The sequence below is a fragment of the Gasterosteus aculeatus genome, chromosome 15 (assembly GCF_964276395.1).
Source record: "Gasterosteus aculeatus chromosome 15, fGasAcu3.hap1.1, whole genome shotgun sequence".
Taxonomy (NCBI): Eukaryota; Metazoa; Chordata; class Actinopteri; order Perciformes; family Gasterosteidae; genus Gasterosteus; species Gasterosteus aculeatus.
Window position 1 is genome coordinate 14,748,723 of NC_135703.1, and position 26,151 is coordinate 14,774,873.

The window sequence follows — 26,151 nt, forward strand, 5'->3', positions numbered from 1 at the left end:
AAATGCCTTTATTGTGAAATGTAAATGCTGCAGCAGGAAGAACAGGCTCCGTCAGCTACGTGGAACACATCCGGTTCGATGGAGGCGTAATCCGCGACTCGCCCCGCGGTCGCTTTCCTCATGAGCGCGTTGCGGCCGGCGGACAGGTGAAGGTAACGCGACCTCTGGTTTTCTCGCGTACCCTCAGTTCCGCGCGACGCCTCACGTGTCGTGACGCGTATCTCGTGCGGGTTAAAACGCGTGGCCTGGTTCTTGTGCTCGATAACATCCCGTTACCTCCGAGGAGCTACGAGGGCATATAGAGAGAAGCCTCCTAATTAATGTCACCTGGCAACTTTTCCCTTAAAGCCCAGAATTCGTGGTTGTATTTGTACGTGTGAGTCGCTGGGATCGAAGCCTGCATTGAACTAACGTTCACACCGCCGTGTACTCCAGCTCACACGTCTTTCCTTAACACACGCTAGCCGGTTTAACGGTACCGTCTGTTCTCTTATCCCGGTATGAATATTGACTGAAGCGACTAAATAAGTGTTTCATATTTATTAAACATTTAATATCGCTTCGGTGCCGACAATCATTGAGACGAGGAAGCGGTCGAAAGAGCAAAGTGAGCAGGACCTCCTTAATAATCATTAAGTTAGTTAACGCAAGTTAACGCAAGCTTAAACCGAACTTCGGTCGATACACGACATGGTGACTATTAAACTGCGAAACGACCTACTGACCAGTGGCGGGACAATGTCTGCGGGTATCTGAGAAAAACTGAGAAGCAGCGGGCCGCATACAGGTGTGTTACATGTTGGAGGAACGATTCATAAAAAATAATAATAATAACGCATAACGTTAGAGAGGTGTCTGGTTAGCAGAGTGGAGCCCTCGGGGACACTCAATTAGTCTTCCTGGTGCAATGGAGGTCGTCCCGTCGGGTCAGCAGGGCACCCGAGGGGAAAGTGAGTGACATTCTTCCTGGGGAGAGTCAGAAGTGTCAAAGGAAGGAGTGAGGGGATCAACAGGGTATAATGAGAGTGAGCAAATATATATCTGTAGATATATTTGATTCACTAAATAAGTAAAAAAGAAAAGTTGTTTTCTCGCGCGCAGCAGTTCCGTGCTCGCAGACGGACTACCAACGAGTAGAAAGCAGACCTCCTCCTAATGTGACTTTGCTGTTTGCCACAGGCCCCGAGGGGGAGATGACAAAGGAGGAGGTTTCGGCGCCCGTTGAGGCGGACACCGTGCTGGGCTGGGCCTCTTTCCATCAGCCATCGGTCATCCACCAGGTGGCCTCTGCCCCGATGCCCAACGACTGTGGTGAGGAAACGCACACATTCAGTAGATGCAAGCAGTGACACAAAGGTTTATCGACGCCCTCACTGAAAGGACCCAGCGCACCGTGAGAAGATCAGACATTAACTGCTCGCTGACTGAAACCTGGAAAAAGGTTTCCGCTGCGTTTGAGATCTTGTGTACCGTAATATATAAATAATTATTTTCAGTCATTGGAAACCAGTGTTGGTCATTTGATCAGGGCACAGCCAGGTGAGACTAGTGAAGATTCCAGCAGTTACTATAATCAATAATGATTATTTTGAGATATCGGTACAGAGTCCTGAAACCACCTTTAATAACGATGCTGGATGATGACTCCAGCTTTAGTGTTCCATGCATCTACTTCATGCTCCTCATTTGTCATAACTTTCTTCAATCAAATTTTGATTGCTTAAGTAATCTCTTAGACTTTTTTCAAAAATATTTTGTATATGTATAATACAGTTTACTGTTTCATCTCATGCAGCTCTGTGTGTTTGCACATACAACTTTCTTATTACCTTTCTTATTATTAGAGGTACAAAGTTTCAGTCGATCGTAGATGTAGTGTACAAACGCTACCTGAATAGTTAACATTTCCCTCACACTTACTATGCCCCTTACCTACAGCACTTAGTGGTTTGGCTTTCTTGGAGAAGTTATTCTTTCTTGATTCTCACTGTTATGAGTCTATATCCTCTTGATTCAGTAGACTGATTGTAAGTGGCTTTGGATAAAAGCGTCAGTTAATGAAAAATGTAAATGTAATGTCGTCCTTCATCAACATTAAGGGCTTCTAAATCCCCCCCGCCTTTATATGTAATATAGGAGTCCGTAATGCAAATGCATAAGGTGGATGTTGGTAAATAATACATGTTGATTTTCACTGTGGAAGGCCAACCCAATTTGTTTTTATCCCGAGGCTGAGCTCTTAATTCTTCTTTTGGTTCACAGCATGCCATCCGTCACATCTGATTGCATCCGCATCTGCAAGCACAGCAAAAGGCATTTCCCAAGATTACTAATTTGATTGAATCGATTGAACAGTGCCTCGCAGAAAGTTATTGTATGGCTGCTTGCAGTGTTCCACACATGCGCTCTCTCTCTCTCTCTCTCTCTCTCTCTCTCTCTCTCTCTCTCTCTCTCTCTCTCTCTCTCTCTCTCTCTCTCTCTCTCTCTCTCTCTCTCTCTCTCTCTCTCCAAAGAAAGACTCAAGGGGAATCACGTTACAGTCGTTTCTGTCTTCTCGTTACCTTCAGATTTCTCCTTCTTTGACCCCAGCGAGCCACAGTGCAGGCAGCTTCTCGTAGACCCCAGCACCACCATCCCAGAGCTGTTCGCTGTGGTCAGGCAGTGGGTGCCCCAGGTTCAGAAGAACATCGACCTCATCGGCAACGAGGTGACACCATTCCATACTCTTCTCTAAAAACATCTCAATTCACAACTCCACTCAGTCAGTTTTGATCAAGTCAATATAAAACTATGTTCTAAGTACATGGTATGATAACTGATGCACCAGAATACTTTTGAATGAAATGAGCCTTTGCAAACTCACCCGCGTCGCGCAGAGTTACGCAAAGCTGCAATGCAGTAAATTGTTCACTTCTTTACATTCTGCTCAGTGAGCGTAGCGCCCCTTAGTGACACCATGCACCTTTTCTCGCCGCACAGATCCTGAAGAGAGGCTGCGGTGTGAACGACCGAGATGGTCTGACAGACATGAGCCTCCTGCACTACTGCTGCAAGGCCGGGGCCCCCGGCATCGGTGGGTACACGCAGGAGTGTTCGACTTTCAGACCATAGACACATACTACTGCCTCATAGCACTTCAACCAGCTACTCTGACCACTGAACGTGACCCTGTATGACCCCATAAGCTCTGCTATTCGTAATACTTCCCTCTATGCAGCGGAGCTGACACACTCCCCTGCCTTTGTTCCTCAGGTGATGCAGAGACGTCTGCCGGCTTTGCCCGCCAGCTCCTTGCCCTGGGTGCAGATCCTAACCTGCGCTCGCGCTGGACCAACATGAGGGCCATGCACTACGCCGCGTACTTCGATGTGCCCCAGCTCATCCGCGTCGTGTTGCAGGCCTCGCAGCCTGGAGGTCAGAACAGGCCGCACATTGCTACTTTCATAACCAGCTCCCGTGGCGATTAAGGCCTCTTTTTCCTGTGCTAAATGTTTCTTAGATCAACCCTCGGCAGCTAGATTCAATCTAATCCAATACGACATCCCTGCAATCCAGCGTTCCAATTTCATTCTAGAACCTTTTTGCGTGTTATTTTTGTGATAGGTGTCATTCCGGGAGGTTGTGTTGTAATTTATGTCCTTTTGTATTTACTTGCTGGGGTTTCTTCTGAATATGATGATGCAGCGTGGATGGACGTGCACAGTGGCAGTAGCAGACCACATTTATTTCTAATTATCACTGACTTCACACATGTATGGAGTCCAATTTACAGAAATCACTCGGCAGATAAAGCAGTGTTGATGTAGCTAAGATGAAACAAAGAATAATGGGAAAAGCACTGAGAAAAACAATCTGTGTGGAAGACGGTTTGCGACCAAAACCTCCTTCAGTTTGCCAATAAGCACAGATGGGAGGTTGTGATTACAGATTAGTACGAACAAATGACTGTACAGCAAATGCGGCTCTTTAGGTGTTTGTTGAAGCCTAATGTATAAAATGTATATTCATTTTTGTTGTTGCTGGCTTCCCATCTAGTGATCATATTTTGCTTTCCTGCAGAGGTATTTCTTGTTGAAGATTATATTTTAAATAATGTGACGTACTAAATTGGTGCTCAATCCGGTTTGTTTATTGTTTACATAGTTTACATCAAATGAATACTGTTATCCAGGCTTGGTGATTCATCATGGCCCAAATTCCCCAAAGCACCTAAGGCGTGTTTTGAAGTACACTTATTGATTAAAATTGCCATAAATGCACCCAAAGGACGCACTTCTACCAAAGCTGTTTTCTTTCTGCTGCGGCAGCACCTGTTCGGAGCGTGAGAGATGAAACGCAAAGGATCTTTCCCCAGAGGACGATGTATTATTAAAAGAAATCAATTAATAATGAACGATGACTGTCGTGTTCACTGGTTATTTGACACATGGCTGCTATTTCTCTACGTTAGTGGTGTATGGAATCTGATGGTCAGTTCAGGTGCCTTCTGTATTGAGGATGATGTCTGAAAAAACAGCCTCCACTGAATTACTGATCTGGTCCTGTATGCTGCGTGGTCACTACGGGCCTTTTTAAATCCCCCAAGAGACTGGGGGATTGAAGGCCTTGTTCACTACAGGGGAAGAACACCTTCGGCCCTGATAACAGCTGCCACATGCTGTAGCAATGACTCGACAGGGGACCTGGGGCTGCAGGGTAACGGTTTACTTTTTGAGTTATCTGGATAAATCCTCCTGTCTGAGGTAGTGTGATGTAGTCTATGTAAGTAACAACATACACTACAAGGTTCAGGACATAAGCAGAATCACTCATTTTTCTGCCAATTGCGTATAAATCATGCCCCAAAATGGATCGTGTCAGTTTAATCTCCCAATTGCCTTTTTGTTCTTGAAGAGGTAGATGCCACCTGCAGTGACTTTGACTTCGGCACCGCCCTGCACATCGCTGCCTCCAACCTGTGCATATCAGCTGTCAAGTGTCTGCTGGAGCTGGGAGCCAACCCTGCTTTCAGGGTAAGTGTCATTGTTCGCTCACATTCGCTTCTCTGTGACTTGAGCATTATCGAGCTTAATCTTTCTGAAATATGGAAATACATGCACGATTCAATGCTTTGGGGTGCTTTGATTTATTTTTAATTTGTGTAATACGAATACAAAGATAATTCTATTAAGTAAAGCAAATCAACAGGGATTTTTTGTCATAGTAGTTATTATCTAAAAGACAAGCAAATTATCATTAGGAAATATTGTTTTCTATTTTTGTGTCCATATTTGCTACAAAAAAATAATTTTGGGGGGCATTAGTAGTTTTGCAACCATTGAAAGCAACTCCAATCAATTTTTTCATATTAAATGAGTCTAAATGATACTGCCTGGTATTCCACTTGCCCGAGCCCAGAGTTGATTTGCCTTGGTAAGGAGGCATTATTTAACCTTGAGCGTCGTGCACTCCTAAAGGTTTTTTTGTTGTTAAGGATCTTTTCAGACACTGAAAACAGAACATTGCTCTGTTGCACAGCTGCTTCTCCCCCTTCTAGTTGCTCACAGACAGAAAAAACTTCCTTCCCACCATTGAATTTAGCCTTTTCATGTTCAATTCAATTCATTTTATTTTGTATAGCCCAAAATCGCAAATTACAAATTTGCCTCAGAGGGCTTTACAGTCTGTACACATACGACATCCTCTGTCCCGAAACCCACCATCGGCACAGGAAAAACTCCCCAAAAAATGAAAAAACCCTTCCAAGAGGGAAAAAAGGGAAGAAACCTTAGGGAGAACGTCAGAGGAGGGATCCCACTCCCGGGATGGACAGACCACAATGGATGCCATGTGTACAGAATGAACAATGTATAATACATGCAATTCCTATGACAGAAATGATTCAAGTAATTGTGAGTAGTAAGCCAGGCGCACAGCAGGACCACTGCAGAGGCAACCACCATCAGATAGAACCACCATCACATAGAACCACCATCAGATAGAACCACCATCCACAGAAGCCTGTGGGGAGGGAGAGCACAGAGACTTAAGGAGAGGGTAATATTGGTTTATGAGTACAGTAATATGATTAATATCTAAAATAATAATGATGATGATGATGGCAGCAGCAGGTGTCAGGACCAGGTTCCAGAAGGAACTACGATCTACGGAGACCTGCTAGGGGAGAAATCACAAAAAAACTCCCGGAAAGAAGCTGAATTAGTCGAAGTCTAAATCTAATAATGTGCATTAATAAAACGTGAATTATTGTAGAGCGTGAGAGAGGAGCTTGGTGTGTCCTAAGAAGTCCCCCGGCAGTCTAAGCCTGTAGCCGCCTAACTATGTTCTGTAATCCGAGGTCCTTTTATTTGTTGCTTTACAGAATCAATTTGATTTGACAGAGACTTTTGCAAAAGAAGTCCTTATGCTCAGTTAGAAATACAATGACTTTCTCGCACAGGTCTCACATTTGTTCCATTTCAGATAGTCTGCCTTTTTGTTCTACATATTCCCTGTCTGCCATCTTCTGACAGAACCGGCAGATACCGGCCCAAAAGGCAATAGTTTGCAATGCAAATTTTGCCAGACATATTTTTGATAGATCTACCACTTGACGGTCTCATGTCTGTCTGCCCCGTTTCTCTTTGGCTGCTGCGTTTGCGTAGCGGCGCTGTAGCCTCAGATCCCCAGTAGATGGTGATGTGGCATCAAGGCTGAACGGCCCGTCACGGCGTTCTGTCGACAGTTTCTACCCATCCTAAAGTTGTCTCAATGTGTCATTAGTATTTATATTAAAAGCATTTTTCCCCAATGAATCAAAGCTATTTCTAAACAAAATGGTGCCTCTTCTCTTGTGTAACTCTTTTCCCACTGGAGGTCACCAAAGCACTACGCTCCATCCTACAATAATGTGCAGAGCCCTGTTTTTCTGTAGTGATGGAATGCCAAGCTCATTGGCTGATATGAACCTTCTTGTTGTCGTCTTTTAAATCCTTCTTAGTTTAAGACTTACTGTGTCAGGAAATACTGTGTGTTCCTTATCCTGCCAAGCGAGCGTTTGGACCCCTCTGACGAGAGTAATTTGCTGTCTTTATTATTTCAGGCTTATTAAGTCCTCTCCTCCATCACAACCTCGTTCCTTCTTTCCTTCCATCTCACCCACACATCCTCTACATAGTTTGAGTAGTGTGTTTACTTTGAGTCAACCTATTCCAGTTGAAGTACAGAGTACATTTTAAGTCTACTAAATTACCTTTTTCTTCCTACTTGAGTTCAGCAATTTAGTAAGAAAAAGAAGATGTGCATTGAATCGCTATAACCCCTTTTTATCCACCACAATATGGCATGGGCAGACTCCTTGGTGGTGATATCCTTAACCGCAGCTACCGAATAGTTTCCTTCACATTTGAAAAATGTAATCGGTGGCTGTCAGTGGAGTTTAAAGCATGAGAACACATCCAAGAAATCTGTTGTGTAAAGGTCAGATCGGGAAGTGCTTTAATTCGATATTTCCCTTCTCGGGCTCGGCAGACATTTGTCACAACAAACCTTGCATTTGATCAGTGGGTAGTTTCATAAGGATGAAAAAGAGAAATGTTGCTGGCCTTTCATGGCGCACCGCACATCTAAGAGCTAGAGCAACGCTCTTTCATCTAGCAGCACGTTGTTTTGTGCATTGCGTACCCGTTGGCTCCAGTTTCAGATTTAAAGTGAGCCACTGTTGTAGTATGTGCTGGTCTTTTTGGTCGCTATAGTGAAGTCTTTCATGTAAAGCCCCCATTAGCTCAATGTCGATGTTGCATGAATTTCAAAAAGTTCAACCAATAGAAAGTCACTTCATCTTGACTCCGCTGCTGTTCTTGAATAGAGCTAAACGAAAGGAGCATTGAGAAGGGTTGGACCATGGGGGCTTGCAGACGCAGCTTTAAGTGTTGACTCAACGGGGGTTACGGTGATTTAATTATTAAATGACTATTCTATTATATATACTATTCTTCCACATACTTTACATGATTGATTGTGTCCAGATTGCGGCGGTTGAGCTCAAAGGTAATTCTCACATTCAATGCGAACCTCATTCAGACCGGTTAAGAGTAACTGAACACTTATATTATTATCCTCATCTACTTATAGCCCGCTTGTGGTGAAGGGGACGCGTCCCCTCGTCCCTTCCACCCACACAGTCCTCTACCTTCACTTACACATCAGGCTTGCTGAGCCCACCTCCACTCAGTCTTTTCTTTTCAGCTGCTTTGAAGCTCTGCGGGTACGGCGGCTCGGGGTTCGTTCTGGGAGCAGAGATAACATTAAAGATTCTGTCAAGCCCAGAATCCTCATTACAGAAATGATATGGGAACTTTGTGTGTTGTGAGCAACAACACAGCTTCTGCTTCTTGTATGTCCTTGCAGCGTTAGGGAGGCTGATGCTGCACTATATATTTAGCAATCATAAATCAGACTCTACCAAATTGTAGCACTTAAGTGCCATTTTAAGTACAATTTATCTATTGTAAATTGGCTTATTTGATGAAATTGCTCTGAGTTTGTACCCCTATGGTTCAATGCACTTATTGCAAGTCGCGTTGGATAAAAGCGTCAGCTAAATGACATGTAATGAATCATATATATCAGTAATCATTCCTGTGATGTTTACATATGCAGAAAGAACAGTTTTTCACCTGTTAGTCACCAGTTTCATGGGATATTATGTGATTTTTCTTCTCGTCCTCCAGAATGTGAAAGGGCAGTGCCCAGCAGACGTGGTGCCGGACCCTCTCGACATGCCGTTGGAGATGGCGGATGCAGTTGCTGTGGCCAAAGAGCTCTGGACTTTGCTCAGCCAGGCTCTACCTAGACCCAGCTCTCCACCTCCGCTCACACTGCAAGCCCAGGTCCTTCCAGTTCTCTCCGACAGGGCCAGGATACAGCTCGCCACCATGGGAATCCGCCTGGGGGGCCGCGTGATGATAGCTGGACAGAAGGTGTGTGGTAGCTCGCTGGCAGAAGGCGCGGACAATCGTTGTTTCCATTTGTCACTTGTGTGAAGTGGCACAACAGAGGGAAGCTTCCCTAGGCTCATTATTAGCTGCATTTAAATGAGCGGACACTTTGCAGTTTCCCCTAGCAGCGGTGAGCGAGTGGGGCAATTATTACAATTCTATTCAATTTATGTTGTCTAGCCTCAGAGGGCTTTAGCATATTTACACATGCGACGTCTGTGTTGGCACCTTTGCATCTGCACTGGAACATACATTTTTCACCAAGGGGGCTTTAAGTGTGGAGAGGTTCATTCGCTGCGAACCACCCCCTAATTTGTACAGAATTCAGACCAGCATGGATGTGTCCTTGAGTGACATGGAGCGCATCCCATGCCAGATTGTTATCCTGCATCTGGGGTGGAACTTGAGTCTCTACAGTTATCAAATGTTCGGTGACAACGTTTTCTCCATGTAGTCAGAGAGCGGAATTACAGGACAGGCCGCCGACTCACTAATGCACACACAGCACAGAAGTTGTCACTTTGGCCCTGAGCAGATTAACATTGGTTTCTGTGCATAAAATGAATGGAGATGAAATTGTGCCTCGCACTTTTGCCGTTGAAAGAGAATGCAGCAAGCTTTTTTTTTCCTCGGGATTATTGATTGTATTCATGTATCTTACAAACACCTATTGTGCTTATAATGCCACATAAAATGAAAAATGCACATCCCAAATGGCCAATAAAACAATAACAGCGTTTGATATGAAGTTGGCCTCTAGGTCTTCTGCCTTTATGCTTTATGCTAAACAAACATGGACGCTTTGGGTCATTTCTCAACAATTATTTCAGCCCCTAACCAAGTGAAACATAGTTTCCAGTTGCTAAGCAACACCCTTTCGGCATACTTGCATACCAACATCGCATGTTATGTTTGACAGTTCACTCCAGCATATCATCAACATGTATCTGAGCATGTTTAAGTTCATTTGACTCCATTTTTGATTGTGACAGATATGTCAGTGTTTGAAAAGTAGTGCCTGCAAAGTGCAGACATATGGAACCACTGAAGTGAAATACAGGTGCCGTTTTTAAGTCTGTTGAGAGGACACAATCTACAGTCATTTTTTAAAAACCCTCCTTTCAAAGCATGCAGTTTACTCTTTGTCTGCATCTTTGATGATCTGCATATCTGATTACACAGGTTTATGTCTGCTTTTGCTGCTGAGTTTTAAATGTATTTAAATATTTTAGTGCTTCATTAAATCAGTCCTTAATCCAACAATCCAACAATTTTTTTTGGCCAGTTTGTCATAAAATGTAAATAACCCCTCTTGTGTGGCTGCTCAACCCAACCACGCATGTCCAGTGTGGTGCTACAAGCCATGTGTAATCCTTATGACAGGAAGCACGCTTTGAAAGTGGAGGTTTAGACCCACAGGTCAAATAATATGCAGTTTTCTCACCAAGTTCATGGCATAATCCAACCGTGACAATTTTCTTCACGGTGCTCCTGCTCCATAAATGCAATAAAAACTCAAGAAATCAGCGCAAAATTCAACCGGCCTTTCTCTTTCTTCTAGTCATTTTAGTCAGGCTGACCGCATGGGCCCCATCTGCCCTCCCTTTGCCCCCTGGTCCAACAAATCAGGGCAAAGAAACCTCCACTGTTAATATCACCTGGCATATTTCATCATTCGCATGAGACTCGTGTGACTAATAGCCTTCAGTTTGTACGGCCACTCAAAGTTCGTTCTAGTGGTAGTCTTTGCAGTATCATTATTACTGAACACAACCGTGTTCTTTTTTTGTCCCTTACCAACTTTCTCTCTTCAAACGTGGATACATTGAAGGATAATGCTGTTTTGTACTTGTAGCACCTGGCTTACTCCAACACCAATAAATTCCCCAAATTCCTTTGTACCTGTGCTGTTAAGCATGTAGCATGTTACCAAACCAGTCATTTCCAGTGCAGATGGTTTTCAAGAGAAAAACAAAGCAAAATGTCTAATCAGCCACTTTATGTCAACTATCCCTTTATACAGGAACCACAAACCATCCATGTAGGTAAACATGAGCTTGTAATTAAAATTATGTAACACGATTTTGAGTCTTGGGTTCTGCTACCTGGATATGGGTGCACCTTCGATAACCCCCCCCTTAATGCTGTGTCTGGAAAAGTCAACTTGGTCATCCTCTCGAGGTCAAACCTTCATGTGACATCGGCCACATTTCAGTGCCGCATCTTCTGATTGCTCGTATCCCCCGAATAAAAATCACATAGAAATCAGCTGCAGGGCGGCTGGCCCGGGTGATCAAGAAGTTTTGGCTCGGCATCAAGGAGCTGCCACGGCGCCACGCCGGCGGCCTGAAAAACTGTCCTGACCTCCAGAGCAATATACAACAGTCTATAGGACCACATGGCAAAGTGATCAAATGACGCTGCTGGTGTTTACCGCTGGCTCACACAGAATTACTGCATCATCTTCTGCCTTTATTGATCACCAGTAATGTGGACTGAAGAAAACCACTGGACATCGTTCCCAGTCCCGGCTCTCGCTATCTCTTCAGTCTACTGAAGACCTCGTGCAACTTGAGTAGTTGTGTTTGGCTCTTGCTGTGTGCTCTTGCCCCGTGGTTTGAGAGCGGTGTTCTACCCTGGATGAAATGCACCTCACAAAGGTGTGTTCTTGCGTTGTTCTCGGTGGACCGGCCCTCTCTTTTGTGGCATTTCATTTTCCTTATTTGTTTCAACCGCCTGTTGTGTTTGTTTTCACGCAGGTTGGAAGCCTGCGTTTCTGCGGCAGCACAGAGTTCTCCGGAGGCCTGTGGGCCGGAGTGGAGCTGGACAAACCGGAGGGAAAGAACGACGGCTCCGTAGCGGGGGTGCAGTATTTCACCTGTCGACTCAAACATGGTGGGTCCTGCCTCTGACTCACCCACTCAGCTAATTACTTCCCCCAGTCCTGACTTCATAGGAATTAATTGGCACAATCAGGTTTTTAGTGGCATCTTTTCCAACCCCAGGAAATTGATTTTGTCCTTTTTTGGTTAATTGTGTTCAACTAAGCTTTTGCAACGTCTCCCTTGCCATTTGTTGTCTTATCTGTATATCTTTAATCCTACATCTTGTAATTTATATACGTTTATCACTCCTTTTTTTTTGGTCACAGGAATCTTTGCTCCCCTGTCTAAGATAAGCAAACCTTTGGAAAGACTTAAAACCGGCACTCGAAAGACTTCGACACCGGTACGCCCCCCTCGTCGCATCGACTTGTCCTGCGTCACCTCCAAGATAAACACAGGTAAAGAGTCTGTTGCAAATGGCCCACAAGTCGATATATTCAAACAATATATTGATACACATCACACAAGCGGAGGAAGTGTTCGCTTCAGTGCCGCTCCACATGCATCAACGTGAGGGTGAGTGAATTGGGGAAATTAGTACAAATTAAGTCATATCAAAAACCACAAAGGCGGTGGAAGCGGATAGCCTGCAGTCATGTGCAGTTTACTGGGGGAGACCGGTCGAAACATTATTAGAAAGCACATATCATATATATTAAAAAAAAACATAGAAACTTTCATCTCAGAAACCATGTTAGTCTGATCAATGGCTTCATCATATTGACTCAAAGTCAATACTATGAACCCATGGGCTTAAAGCACATACGTACGTTGGGAAACAGTCCTTGTCCCGCTGTTATTGTCATCCTCTACAACACTGAAAACGACTTAATTCCTTAATAAACTAGGAGTTGTACCGTGGGAGTGATTCTGAACCTGATTTAAAAGAAGTATGCAGGATCCCAGTTTGTAGAGACAAACCCACCTGAAAGCAATGCAGAGAAATAATTGAGGGGACTCTTGAAATTGCTATTCAATCCCCTCAGTAATGTATTTTCCACTCTGAGATCACTTCAACTAAATGTGTTTTTTTTCGCTGCCATTCGTATTATTTTTTTCTCCTAATCAAGCAGTTATATACACACTCCATTTTCATCTCTTAGGCGTGATACTAACAGTGTATTCCTATAAGTGCTTCGGTAAGCAACAGAATTTTAAACATGCATTTTTTATTTTTTGTAACGGTCTCTCGTTAAGGTGTGCCATATGAAGTCTATTGAAAACAGAATTAGTCTTTGTGTTACTAGTCTGTCATTACGTGAGTCATTCTGGGTACCAAAAAGAATCTCTGCACCGACGTCTCCGCGGCGTCCAGATGAGGCCATGAGCCTCTGTCATGTCACACACCGGCTGCTCTCACTGCATGGCAGGAGGTGTCTGGACTCTCATATTAATCTTCCTTAAATAGGTGAAAATTGGATTCTGAACCACTGCCAAGGTACAATGCATAAATTAGACTGCTAACGAGACCTGGCTTCTTTAGTCCTGGGAGGCCCATGTCCCCGGATCCTGACTTGTGTGTCGCCCCCCCACAGTAATAGTTGGGCCGCCTCAGAGCGTTGTAGAAACCTTGTCGTGGGTGTGCAGGTGTATTGTCATGCTGTAATATTCAAAGGGTTCGAATGCCAATTGCGGCGTGCAATTCCGGTCACGTCCCAACGAGGGTGGCCTATGGAATTCGGTGATTGATAGTCCAATTAAGTAGGAGCTTAATAACCTGGGCATAGAGGGGCTGAATAACATGGCAGCCATTCATCACCCGCTGTGATTGTGTGTGTGTGTGTGTGGCCATGCAACCCGTGTGTGTGTGTGTGTGTGTGTGCGTGAGTGTCAGCACCAGCAACCCAGGAACAAGACTCATTTACCACCAAACACTTTCTAGGGGTTCTGTCGGCCAATTGCAGCTGCAGCCCCCGACTCCCACCCCCCCCTGTTATAGCGTCCTGTTGGCTCAGCCGGTGCAGACAGCTCGCGCATATCTGTGGATTGGACGGCTCATTGTTATGTTGTTGTGCTGGGCCGGCCCCTTTGAGACTGTCAACTACAGGAGCACAGACGAGGCTCACAGGAGGCACCAGCGCCTTCGTCATAAAGGCCCCAGAGGTGCTGCGTCCTGTCGCTTGAAGGGAATGTCAGTGTATGCAAGGGATGGATGGAGCCAGGAGGTCCCTGTGAGCTAAAGGTCAAGTGACAAGAAGTGTTTAGTATTCTGACTCAAAGTGTAGTCTGGAGTTCACAGGAAAGACAAAGCTCTGCCTCTGAGGGGGGACGCTTGGCAGCTCTCGCTAAATGTGAGCCAAAATGGCAATCAATAAAGACCAGGTTGATTGGAGGTCTTTTTAAAAGCGCATTACAAAATTTAAACTTGGGTAAAGTGCTAATGTCATTGTCATTAGAGCCGATAATTTTTTTTATCCTTAATTCTGTTTAGTGGATTTTATTTCTTTTAAAGAATATAGTCTAGAAGGCTTTGTCAGGTTAAAGGTAGATTCAACTAGCAGTATAAAAAGTATAAAGTTTTGAAGAATCTGTGCTATACACCAGTCAAGAACATAATCATGTTTACTTCTGCAAGAAATGTTATTCTCAATGTATTCTATTTGAGTCTGTATTGAGATTCCTTTGAAGTTCCTTTTTATTTTGTTCTTTTCTATTCGCTCTCATCAGAGCGCCTGTGCGCGTGTGTGTCTCTCAGCATATTTGTGTTTTTCGTGTGCATTGGAGTAAAAGAGAATTGCTTTTGAGTCATTTGTCGTTACTTGATGCCGTGTGCTCCTTTAGTTGCATTTCTTCCCTCCTGCTCCACTGTAGGCTTTTTTCCATCTTTTAAATCTCCTTTTCACAGAACGCTCATTGTGTTTGTGTCTGTTTGTAAACTCCTTTGTTTCCCCCAACTTTAGGAACCCTATCAACTTCTTCTCTACATAATGTATTTACATGCAAACCCTCCATCTATGTTGATCATATTTAATACTACAGAAATCATAGTGAGTTTTATAAATGTCCAACGTCAAACTAAAGCACGTCAAAGGGATGCATAGTGCTTTTCACTACTGATCTTACATTATGTACGCCATCATCTTCCAAACGGAGCTCTTCCCTTACTAAGGTGAGCACTGCTCTGTGTGTTGCAGACACGTCACTGTTTCCTTTTGTCTGTCTGTGTTTGTGTTTGTCTGGCAGGGTTTATCTCTCCGTCATAAAAACAACCTTGGTAATTAAAGTCTGACTGGTTCCAATCAGGGCACAGAGGGCGACGCCTCGGGGAGAAAGGCGCGTACCACAGCTCCAGCTGTGTGTGCTTTAACGGGCGGTGTTCATCAGAACAGGGACGTATTTCATAGAATCTCTTTGGTTTGGTTCAATTGTTTGTTCCACAGACTTCCAACCATCCCTTGACTGATATCCAGTGCAGTAATAAAACATGTTCCATGTGTGTTGCTCTGGAGGAACATGCATGCCTCTTCCAAATAAAATTTTATATATATATATATATATATAATCTTCTCAACCCTAAAATATGAAATGCTGGTATTTCGAAGGCTTTCCATTGAAAACATTTTTTGTTTCTTAGCCAATTATCGCCTGGGTTCCGATTTGTTTGTAGCTGGATCTTCCCTTTTGTCTTAAAGCACTTTGGCACAGATTTAATCGGTGGGCCTCCAAGAGTTGGGCACTTAGTGAACTCATGGCCCGTGACGGTCTGCGAAAGTTAAAAGCTTAATGAGGTCCTGCGTCCGAAGGGCTTCTTCAGAGTCACCTTCTCCAGCTCCTTCCCTCAAGCTAGAAGCCGGATTAGCATGTCGGCCCTTAATTGGACCTCGAGAACAGGACGAGGTAGAGCTTTAGCTCAGTCGAATGAGCGGGGCCATAGAAGCATGTGACGCAGCTTGCTTGGATGAAATAAAGGAAAAAAAGAAGCGCGGCAGTAATTGTCTGGATTTGTTTGCTGCAAGCACTGTGATCTCCAGAAGAATGATATGGTGACATGAATAATGGGCTGAGATTCATTGTGATCCCTGACGGAGGCCTCGATGGGTGAATGAAGGGCTCAGCGTTGAGAGGCGAGGCTCGCAAGCATTAACAGCCGACCCTGATGCTCCTTCCTTCTGAATCCCCCCTCCGAGTGCTTCTCTTCACTCCCTCCTCTGGGTCCTTTCCCTCCACAGGCGTCCTCACCCGCTCGCTCTCCTCTTCGTCCTCTTCCCTGGACTCTCGCCACGCGCCGGGCGCCCGACCGCGGCCGCTGCCAAGGCAACGGCTTCCCGCCAGGCAGCGAAGAGAGCGCGCTCCTCTCAGTCACAGGTCTGCGCTGTCGCCGGGCCTTCGCCTCCCCCCCGATGCCGCCGCAGGTCTGTGCGCTTGCCCTGTTGTGCGATTATACAGATCTTATGGAATCAAAATGGGTAGCTGTAAACTATCAAATGATGTGACTTTGTTTCTTTTGCTTCTCCCAGGTATTGAAAGCTGCGCCCCGGCGGCTCGTAGCTCTGTGTGCGGGGGCCCCGTGGTGCGCCTGGGGGAGAGGGTGCTGGTGGTGGGCCAGCGAATGGGCGTAATCAAGTTCTGTGGAAAGACCAGCTTTGCTCCAGGTCAGTTTGAAGTGTTGTTTTCTTTCCCACTTTCTCTCTTCAAACATGGACATAGTATAATGCTCTGTTTTGTACTTTTGTTTCTGGCGAGCACCTGGCTTACTCCAGCACCCACATCTATCTTCCTTTGTACCTGTGTTGTTAAGCATGTTGCATGTATAGCACACTGCAACAAGGCAATTCAAAGTGCTTTACTTAAAACCATTAAGACAGGCAGAAGAAAAGAAAAATGTAAATACAATGAAATAAAAACACTTGTGCAAATACATTAACTGCAATACAAATCCGGTCAGACATGTATTTGGGTGCCAAACCATTCAGGGCTTTATAACAGCAGGATTTGAGTCAATTCTTTTTTGGACCGGAAGCCTGTGTAAAGACCTGGAGCTGTGTGATCCACTGTCTGGGTCTAAGTGAGGACTGGCTATTGTGCCAGTGCACAGAGCGCTTACGCCCACACCGACCACCACCAATTGTTTCACTTAAAGGGAGCCTAAATTTACATCTTGGCAAACGTGTTTACAATTTGTGATAGACCAGCGGTCATGCAGTTTGACATTTTCTTAATTGGATTGGAAGGCTCTCTGATGTTAGTGCACAATAAATGGATATTAATGTTATGGTTTCAGCCTTGTGTTGTTAAACACAAAGAAACTGTTATTTTATATGTGGTTTAGAATAAGTGAGATCTGTCCACAATCGACACAAATGAAGGAATGATCGTGATCGAAGGTGAGATTTTGTCTCTGGATTTAGAACTTTATTGCCCCCCCGAAGTTGTGAAACACTGAATCCTTTTGTAACAATAAAGGCAAAGTAGTTTGCATCGTTATTATAGGTTATGTTATTGTCATTGTTGTGGAACTTGTGCAACAGGATAAACAGATGTATACCTGATGGCTGGGTTTTCAGAATCCGACATTAAACTCATCCAGACGGCATCGCTGTGGAAAACCTGGAGTTTGACAGAACGTACTTGGATGCTTCCGAAAGCTGCTGCCGAGCAAAAGCCATTAAAAAGCCTACAGAACTCATTATTCCTATTCTTCTCCGCTTCATTCATTAACGAATAAGAAGTGCGGCATCTCACACCACTGAGGGTGTTTGAGGGAATTTCAGGGTTTTCTTTGAAGCTCATAAATCCAGCTAGTTCCTTGTTATCTCGCCTCTGCGTTATTATGTAAAAACAACTCTTAACTGCTTGATGCTTCACATGGAAATCTATATGCACGTTTGTTTGTTTTTCTTCACATCTTGTCCTATCCTAGTGTAGCAAAGATTAAACGTGCATGCTATGTTTTTAGTCACCAGCTGTCAAGCGACATGTCTCATTTCAGAGCCATTTATAAAAATAGATGGTTTTAGTGTGACGCCATAAATGTTCCTCGCGTTCCCGGCGCCGTCACAGAGCCTCTCGTCCAGTAATGGATGCCCGCTTCTTCCTCGTGGTGATACGGCTGGAGGGTGTAGAATGTAAAAAAGAAACTGCTCACATCAAGGTCTGTAGATTTGTATCGGGTCATTTTTTGGCACTTGGAGCACCACAAGACAAGAGCTTTGTAGTTCTCTTTCGAGTGGATCTCTCCTCTATGTTCTAGTGCACTACGTAACCTCACTTGTGCCTTTGGCAGTGTGTTTGATTCCTGGTCCCTCTCTCCTTGTCGCTGCAGGACTCTGGTTAGGGATCGAACTGGACAAGCCCAGCGGCAAGAATGACGGCTCAGTGGGAGGAGTGACGTATTTCAGTTGCCCGCCTAAACACGGCGTCTTTGCTCCTCCGTCTCGTGTTCAGAGGTGAGTGCATCCACTTTTTGAGTTAAGCTTAAACACCCCTCGTGACTGATGGTTCCTTCTTGGTTTTTGCCAGTGGTCACCCACACTGGCAGAAACAGATGTTTCAGCACTAAGCAGACTTTTAAAGAATGTGACATCATTGTTTGATTGCCCTCTTAATACACACGTGACACTAACGAGCTGCGTTGACTATCATTTGTGCTCCAGTTGACATGTCTTTGATTTGGCCCTCAGTCCTCTTCTCTACTTGGGATGAAGTGGCGTCTGAAGGGTCAAACTTGAAGCTTGGGGCGTTTTGCAATGCATCACTCATCACTTTTAATGTGGCGCCTCGCTATGAGCTGGACGCCGTGGTTCCCTCCCTCCTTTAAATATGCATCGAGGACCATTAAGGTGTGAATATCATTTTAGTGTGGACATGTAAAGAGGTCATATAACTGCTATGGAATATGTAAGAATACATTTCCATGCATTTGCCTTTTTAATACATGCAATGTTTTTATTTTTCATATAAATTGAATGTAGCAGGTCATAAGGCACAGATCAAGTTATGTTTACAAGAACATCAGACTGAGGCAGCGTAGCGGTAGTTTCTTGTCTTCCGTTTACTGCCAACAAGAAATGATCTGAAGTGCTTGTCTTGTAAAATATCTTGGCTGTCAATACTAATGAGGTTTAATTCTTTAAGATGAGATTAAAAGCAATGAACTCTGGTTTATCCGCTTGTGCTGCTTCACGAAGATGTCATATGCAAACATTATGTCGGACACATTGGTAAAGAATTTAAATAAGAATGGCTTTAAAATCTGAACAGGTGCCAAAGTCCCACCATCAAACACGGCCCATCGGGGCGGCTCATGTGCCATAAACCTTTCTAACGATCCCAGAGAAGATGAAAACGTTTTTGCTGCTTTAAAACCCGCACAGAGCAGAAAAGATCGAAGTGATTTCTCATTACGTTTCCCCGGCAGCTCCTGTCGGTGCTCGTCTAAAGTTAGCAACACTGTTCAAGTACTGTCAAGTACATTGGGCTGTGTGCCGTGGTTCTCAATCCCTCCTCTGTGCGTCCTCAATTTAGTTTTTTTTAATTTCACATTTTGTATTTTGAGAGTTTTGGCGTTAAAGTTATTGCCCTAACCCTAACCCCAAAAAGCACAGCTTTGCTGTACCGGAGGACGTAAATATGTTATGCCAGTAGTCATCTACGTTACGTATCAAACAATTAAAGAGATCATCCTGATAGGAACTCGCTCAGGTTTGCTCTTTTGACGTGTTCGCCTAACAACAAATGAGGCCATCTGGCTTTTGTAACTGTGCATAGCTTCTTACTGACGTCACTGGATATTTGTGCAACTTGAGCTCCATCCCCTGAAACTTTGATTAACGACCTTCTCTGTGAGAAAGTGATACTGAAGCCGGGTTTTGTGTTTGCAACATCTGTTGGGAGACTTCAGATAAAGGGCAGCCGCTCTTGGACTGATGGGAGCTCTGTTGAACAGACCCTCTCAACCCAAGTACACTCGTCTCATGAGGAGTCTAATCAGCCTCTTGAAAGGCTCCCTGATGGGCCCAATCTGCTCTGGTCATGCATCCAAGCTAGTATTGCCTCGCTGTCCCTTAGATGTCTTTTTGAATTATTGTCTCTAATTGTGCATGTTAATTCGTAACAATCTGTCACAGCCGTGACCTCGGAGTTTTAGAAAAGGATGAATAGGTGCACACTGATGGAAAAATAATCAAATAGTTTTATAATTTCTTGATCCAAGCAGATGTTTGCTTGATATTGCCATTTTGCTGGTATATCCCCCCAAAATGTAAAAATAATTGGAAGGGATTAGTTGGACTTAATAACGTGTTAAAAGTGGATTTTTCCGTAATACTGCCTTAGTGTGCATATTGTACACTCAGTTCTTTAAAAGAAATCCAATAATGCTGCAATGGCCGCTATTTAAGCCCCGCTACAGAGATGTTGAGCAGCTGAGCATCTGCATTTGGCACATTACCTCCTTTCTCTTCTCATTAATCTCACCCGTGAAGCGCTTTGGGCCTCTGTTATCTGACAGGCTGTGTCCAACATGCACGTGGGTGTCACATTGAAGGAAAAGCCAACACAAACTGTCCCGACGACTGCACCGTTTGCTCATTGCTCCAGTAGAGGTCCGCAGCACTGGAAAAAGCTCTTTCCATATTTGTTTTTTTATTTTAATTTAGTTTTGCTGGTGGAGATCGCCGTGAAGAGGCCGCGTTGGGACAACGTTCCTGAACCAAAGCGATCATAGTGCTCGCTGTGGGACAAGCTTGATGGGTCGGGTGGTACGGCCAAAAATTCATGGTATATCACAGTATTTATTCAAATAAACGATTTCATCTGCCTGAGCAGATGTGGACCGCTCGCTGCCCAACTCTGGCCACCGAGTTAGCTCGTTAGCGTGTTAGCTTGTTAGCTGTTGTGCCTGCTAGTGTTGCCACCAGAAGCAATACCAGCGGGTCGACAAACTGCAACAAATTGTTTTCTGATCTAACTTACGTCAGACAATCTACAATCCCGATTGTGTTCCTTTTAAAGTGAAAGACCTTGGTTGTTCCCATTTAAGGAATTGCTGGTTAAATGGACAGATTCACCATTTAGCATCATTACTCTTTGCCTTCTTTTGCTGTTTGTGTCTCGATGCAGACACACCAGTCGGGGGCAGATTTCACTGGTCTTCATTGCTTTCCATGTTTTCTTTAACCCACTGTGTCTTTCCTAATTAACCCTGGGAACTTCTGATGGAGAATCGCACATTTTCTCCATCTAGCAACGTGTTTCTCTTTCTCTTCTTCGCAACCCATTAGGGAACAAACGGCTTTTCTTACACAATAAATAATAATAAATAATAATAAATCTTATAAAATATTGTTTTGCCTCTTTTGCGCAAACGGGCTGTCTCCCCCCTATTTTTACTTTGAGAGGGGGGCATCTTCAGATGCGGGCCCAAATCACTTATTTGGTGGTCCAAAGATTATTTGTGAGGGGACATTCCAACATATTTTATGCTTTTTTAGGAATCACTATGCAGAGCTGAGGGGAGCCGCCCACCGGGGCACCAGGAGGCCGGCTGCCAGCTCTCCATGCAAACTAACACGCAGGCAACATCATCTTTACTTACAAAGACCAGACCTCTGCTTTTACCGGAGGGGATGCAAACGCTTTCCGTGTCTCGTCTACATGAAATTAAAAAAAAGTTTAAATGAGGGAAATACTAACCGGGTCTGCACCTCCGTGTCTTTGGGCTTTGAATGTTCTGCCGTTGTGAACAAAGCCAGCTCACTGGATTAGAGAACCTGCTGGAACAACCGCAGAGCTACGACATGTTTTCCTTATGTCCTTGTTGGGACGCTGACCCTCAAACACTCGTGTTCCCAAATGGCCCGGTCCACCTTGACGAGGGGTTTCCGTATTGCCGGATACCGGTTTACACTCGCAGACACACGTCCCCCCACGTCCCGCTCATGTTTGTTTATTCCTTCCCCTCCACAGGATCCACGGATCAGTGGACTGCCTTTCAGAGCTCTCCTCCTCCCGCCTCAGTCAGCCTTTCAGCGGTGAGTTTCACATTCGTCGCGAGCGTTCACTAAGATTTATTTTAGAAAGAATAGCATTTCTTTCTGCTGTGAGTGCTGGTGAATTCTTATCAAGAATCAGTGCAGGAGTACTTGACCTTTTTTTGTGATGGCTGTGCAGAGACAATCCGCCGCAGTTCAAGCACATCGTCGGCTATCGCCGCCCCGAAGGAGACGAGCAGACGTCCTGGTACCAGGTGTGGCTCTTTCTCTCTTCAACACAGCCCTCACATTTCTATCCATCCTCTTCAGCTCCCTGTAAGCTGTGGCTCAATCAATACCGATAAGAAGCAGTGGTGTTAGTCAGCAACGTTTCCTTTTTTCAATGCCCAATGTGACTGAAAGAGGGGTTTGAATCTCAAACTCAAGCATGCAACAATCTCCCTCTTACGTCTGAGATGTCCTCACACGGCAAACCCTTTTCTCTCCTTGTGCCGCCGCATCTTACCCCAAATATCCGGAAACAAATGAAAGAAGTCGCTCCAATCCTCCCCGTCGGCGGTGGAGCACGCTCAGCGGCGGAGTGGGCGGCGTTCCCAGGAGCGCAGCGGGCTGCGGGCCCTCTGACGGACAGGTGCGTCTGCACGTGGGCATGCACGTCCTGCTCAGCAGCGCGAACGACATGGCCGTCATCCGCTACCTGGGCGCGGCGGACTTCGCCCCGGGCGTCTGGCTGGGCCTGGAGCTCCGAAGCCCCAAGGGCAAGAACGACGGCTCGGTGGGCGCCCGCCGTTACTTCACCTGCCAACCGGGCCACGGCGTGCTGGTACGCCCGAGCCGCGTCACCTACCGCGGCATCAACGGCGCTCGCTTGGTGAATGAAGGCAGCTGAGGGCTGTAGGAACGCGGGTGGGCGGGGCTCAGAGGGACATTTGAGATGTTTTGACTTCCTCTTTGTGTTCTATTGTTTTAGGTTTAAGCTTCTCATTCTTCTATGCATTTACTATTACTGCTCATTCCTAAAGTTGTTGTGAGTTACCGTAATATTTACATCTATTAATGTTAGTTTCTTTATTATGTCCGAGGCCATGAAAGCACTTTACTGATTAAACTCAAAATTCCTACTAAAACTTGTCTTGGCGGCATAAAGGTGGGACAAAGTCTTACGCTGGATGACGCTGCACTAGTTTAAATGTGATTGCACTAAACATATCAATTAATTTGATGGAACTGGATGTACGCACATGAACTTTCTGATACCCAAAGCTAATTTTGATCACATCCATTAGATTTCTATCAGATAATTTAGGTGGTAATGTAGCCCACCCTCTAACCAAACGTGTGCATGGGATTGTGTGCTTGTGTGTATTAATTAAGAGCACTTTGAAACAAGATAAATGGACCAATTCTTCCAGGGTCGGCGTTCGGCTCTCAGATAATTGGAGACGAGCGAAACTGTGCTTTCACTTTTATGAATGAGCGTGAAGTCAACACGATTTAATTAAGTGAAAATCAAATCAAAATGTGTGTGTCGAGGGAAGTACTATTTCTACGTACATCGGAGCCCATTGACTCACCGCAAACAGTCCAGTCATACCGACTGCTGCATCCCGGGCTGAGCGCCACCCAAAACAAACGGCACCGCTTTAAAGAATCCTATCCCCCCCCTTACAGTAGCGTTGGTTAGATACGGCGTCTCAGAGCTCACATTGCCGCTACCCGATTGTGAACCTGACTTGTTTCTGACCGCGTCAGACCCGGCAGAGCTGATCATCACAGGATGGCACCGCTCCGTTAGTTGACCACAGTTCACAGCACTGGTGATTGTAGTTGAGGTAGCTTGACAGAGGAAATATGCCGTCATCCAGGAGTTTCAAGGGTCTAGTTTGCGATGTGATTAAATCCATCCGGGCACTGCAGGGAGTCGGCCATCGATCTTGCATGTGGAAAAACCAACGCGCTGTTCAGCAAAACACTCATGTAGCAACCAATTAAGGCGTGTCGGCCACAACAAGAGGTCTGGAATCTCCAATGGCCTCCTCATTGATCCGTCCGCTCGGGCCCCCCTGTGATTAAAAGGCGGCGGTGGTCAGAGCCCAAGGTTGTCTGGAATAGCAGCCGCACGTCTAATAGAGGAAATTACTGCAGTCTTTCTGAATCCCATCAGAAAACATTTTAAACACTTCCTTCAGTCCTTTGTGAACATTACTGCGGCGGTTTTTGCCGTTCATCTCAGAATAAACTTCTTCTGGTGTCTCTGCAATCCCAACTAGTACAGGATGGCTGATTTCTGATCCCGCTGAGGCGTATGAAATTCTTTAGTGGGGGTGTTCTTGTGGGTAATAGATTTTTTTTTTTCTTCATATAATCCCTGAACTGTATATCTGCAGTGTGAGTGGGTGAAAGTCTGATGCATTTACGTGCTCTGTAATACATTTGTTTAAAAAAAAAAATGCAAATAAAAGCTTGTATTCTGATTTGATGTTCTCTCCATGACTCTTCTGTGCCGCCGTGCCTCGATGGCCTGGTTGCACTAATGAAAAAGTGGTGCGCTCGACTCGGACTGTTCATAAAGTGCAGCGTAGCGCTGCCTTCAGGGAATAACAATGAAACGGCACGAGCACTTTGAAATGGTTACACGTCTGTTCGCGTACCCTCGGATTCCTCTGGGCCTCATATCAGCCAAAGCCGAAGAAGGTCCAGGAAGAGGGGCTTTGTCTGCTTAACGCCGGCCTGGGCACACGCATTCAGGGTCGAGTGTGGGTGACGTACTCTAGTATGCCGGGATTGTGGAATAAATGGTTGAGAGGTTGCCTTTCAATATTTTTCTATGCTTATTGTGTCTCTTTTAGCCCAAACGGAGGGAAAGCATCCAGGGATGCAGCGTTTGCCTAAATCCGAGATTGATTCAGAGGTGAGAACTAAATGGAACACAAAGCATCAAAGAAACCCCCAGAAAAGAAAGATACCAATCTTGCAGTGATATTGGGCATACAAATGCAACAAACCTGGGAGGAGGACCAAAGGAAACACACTGATCACCTTCCTTTAGGAAATGATTGCTCGTAATGCACAAGCATTTTTATTTTTCTACTTATTGTCCACCTTGAGGGTGATTTGAAGAAGTTAATGTTGTCATACGTCCAAGTAGTGTTTTATCTCAAAACAAGAAGAAATCTGAAGAAGCATCCAAATATTGATTCAGTCCTATAGCCAGCTTTGTTTTTCAAATTAAGACCATGTACTGCACATAGTGTAATATCCTAACCCTCATATGCCCAGAGGCATATAAAGATTATGGGGGGGGCAGTGCTGATTGCTTTGTGCCTGTGATCAACTCGCACTCCTACAGTGCTTTGTCAGACCTCTACGTGAGTAACCAGCGGCTATCACCTCCATGGAGGTACGGAGTGCCACGCCGTTGATTAGAAGGCAGGGATGGCCACAGAGCAGTACCATGCCGGGGGGCCGTGTGCACGTGTACGGGTGGGTCACAGCATTGCATCACGATGGTGCAGGTACCAGAAGGAGGACAGGAAGTGGCCAGACCTGGTGAGATCCCATCACAAGACGGTTTCTAGCTGTGTTCTTGGACCGGTTCCTGTTTCTATCCTAAACTGTTCTTTGAAGTCCGACCAATGAGGCGAGTTGTGTTGTCTGACCTCGATAACCTCGTGCTTGGTACAGAGGGTGAGCGCCTCGAAGCCGGCGGAGGTGATGCCGCATGCTGCCGATAGAGAATAAATCTGCAATCGCTTGAGCTCATTTTCAAGTTATTAGGGAGATTCAATTCTCAGGCGCAGTGCTGTTGAATTGTTTTTGCAAATAGTGTGAGTGCGTTTCTAAACAACTTGTGTATGCTAATGTGAAAGTGAAGCTCCAGTGGATGAGCAAACGGCTTCTGAATTCCGCCTCTGCGTGGAGATGTCCTTTTTTCCAGGACGAATGGGATGCTTTAGTAAATAACTGATAGGCTTCCATGTGACATCTTGCTGTTTGATGCCCTGACTCCGACTTGTTTTTATTGAGACGCTTCGTTATCGTTAGAATCATATGAGCTGATGGCAAAAGCTGAGGCCCATTCCGCGTCCCGGCGTGGTAAGTGCTTAGCTGCAGCATCAGCACTGTGTGCTGCCGATGCCTGATGGGAGGCAAATGATCTTAGCGAGACCGTGTAGAAAGGCTCCAGTCTGCTCCTTAACAGCATGGAGAGCAAGGAATACGCTTTGCTATCGCTAGCAAATCCATACCGGCACGAGTCTCTGCACGTAGACATGTTTACAATACAGGGATAATCCTGCTGGGTCTCCTTTCACCCTGTCAGGGCTTATGTGCAATAATGACCAGCTCACTGTGCAT

The 26,151-nt window shown here is 45.1% G+C and overlaps 1 protein-coding gene across 2 annotated transcripts; it reads left to right on the top strand.

The window, feature by feature from the left end:
- LOC120832639 (CAP-Gly domain-containing linker protein 4) lies at window positions 1-24,269 on the top strand. Of its 2 annotated transcripts, none has more exons than XM_040199079.2 (15): window positions 1-152; window positions 1,180-1,311; window positions 2,568-2,707; window positions 2,980-3,073; window positions 3,253-3,414; window positions 4,894-5,012; window positions 8,712-8,960; window positions 11,738-11,873; window positions 12,130-12,261; window positions 16,033-16,215; window positions 16,321-16,455; window positions 18,126-18,249; window positions 21,770-21,834; window positions 21,974-22,049; window positions 22,327-24,269. In XM_040199079.2, exons 2-15 carry the CDS (start codon window positions 1,194-1,196, stop codon window positions 22,682-22,684), a joined length of 2,091 nt encoding a protein of 696 aa, XP_040055013.2. In that variant the 5' UTR covers window positions 1-152; window positions 1,180-1,193; the 3' UTR covers window positions 22,685-24,269. The 2 variants fall into 2 exon arrangements, with proteins under 2 accessions (XP_040055013.2, XP_040055015.2); XM_040199081.2 differs by having other exon boundaries at window positions 57-787.
- Window positions 24,270-26,151: the final 1,882 nt, after the last annotated feature.

Excerpts from the sequence above, each read along its gene's own strand:
- LOC120832639 (XM_040199079.2), top strand. The coding sequence starts at position 1,194 with ATGACAAAGGAGGAGGTTTCGGCGCCCGTTGAGGCGGACACCGTGCTG. Across the intron at positions 16,216-16,320 it reads CCCCCCCGATGCCGCCGCAG|GTATTGAAAGCTGCGCCCCG; the intron begins GTCTGTGCGCTT and ends TGCTTCTCCCAG. Across the intron at positions 18,250-21,769 it reads CCTCCGTCTCGTGTTCAGAG|GATCCACGGATCAGTGGACT; the intron begins GTGAGTGCATCC and ends TCCCCTCCACAG.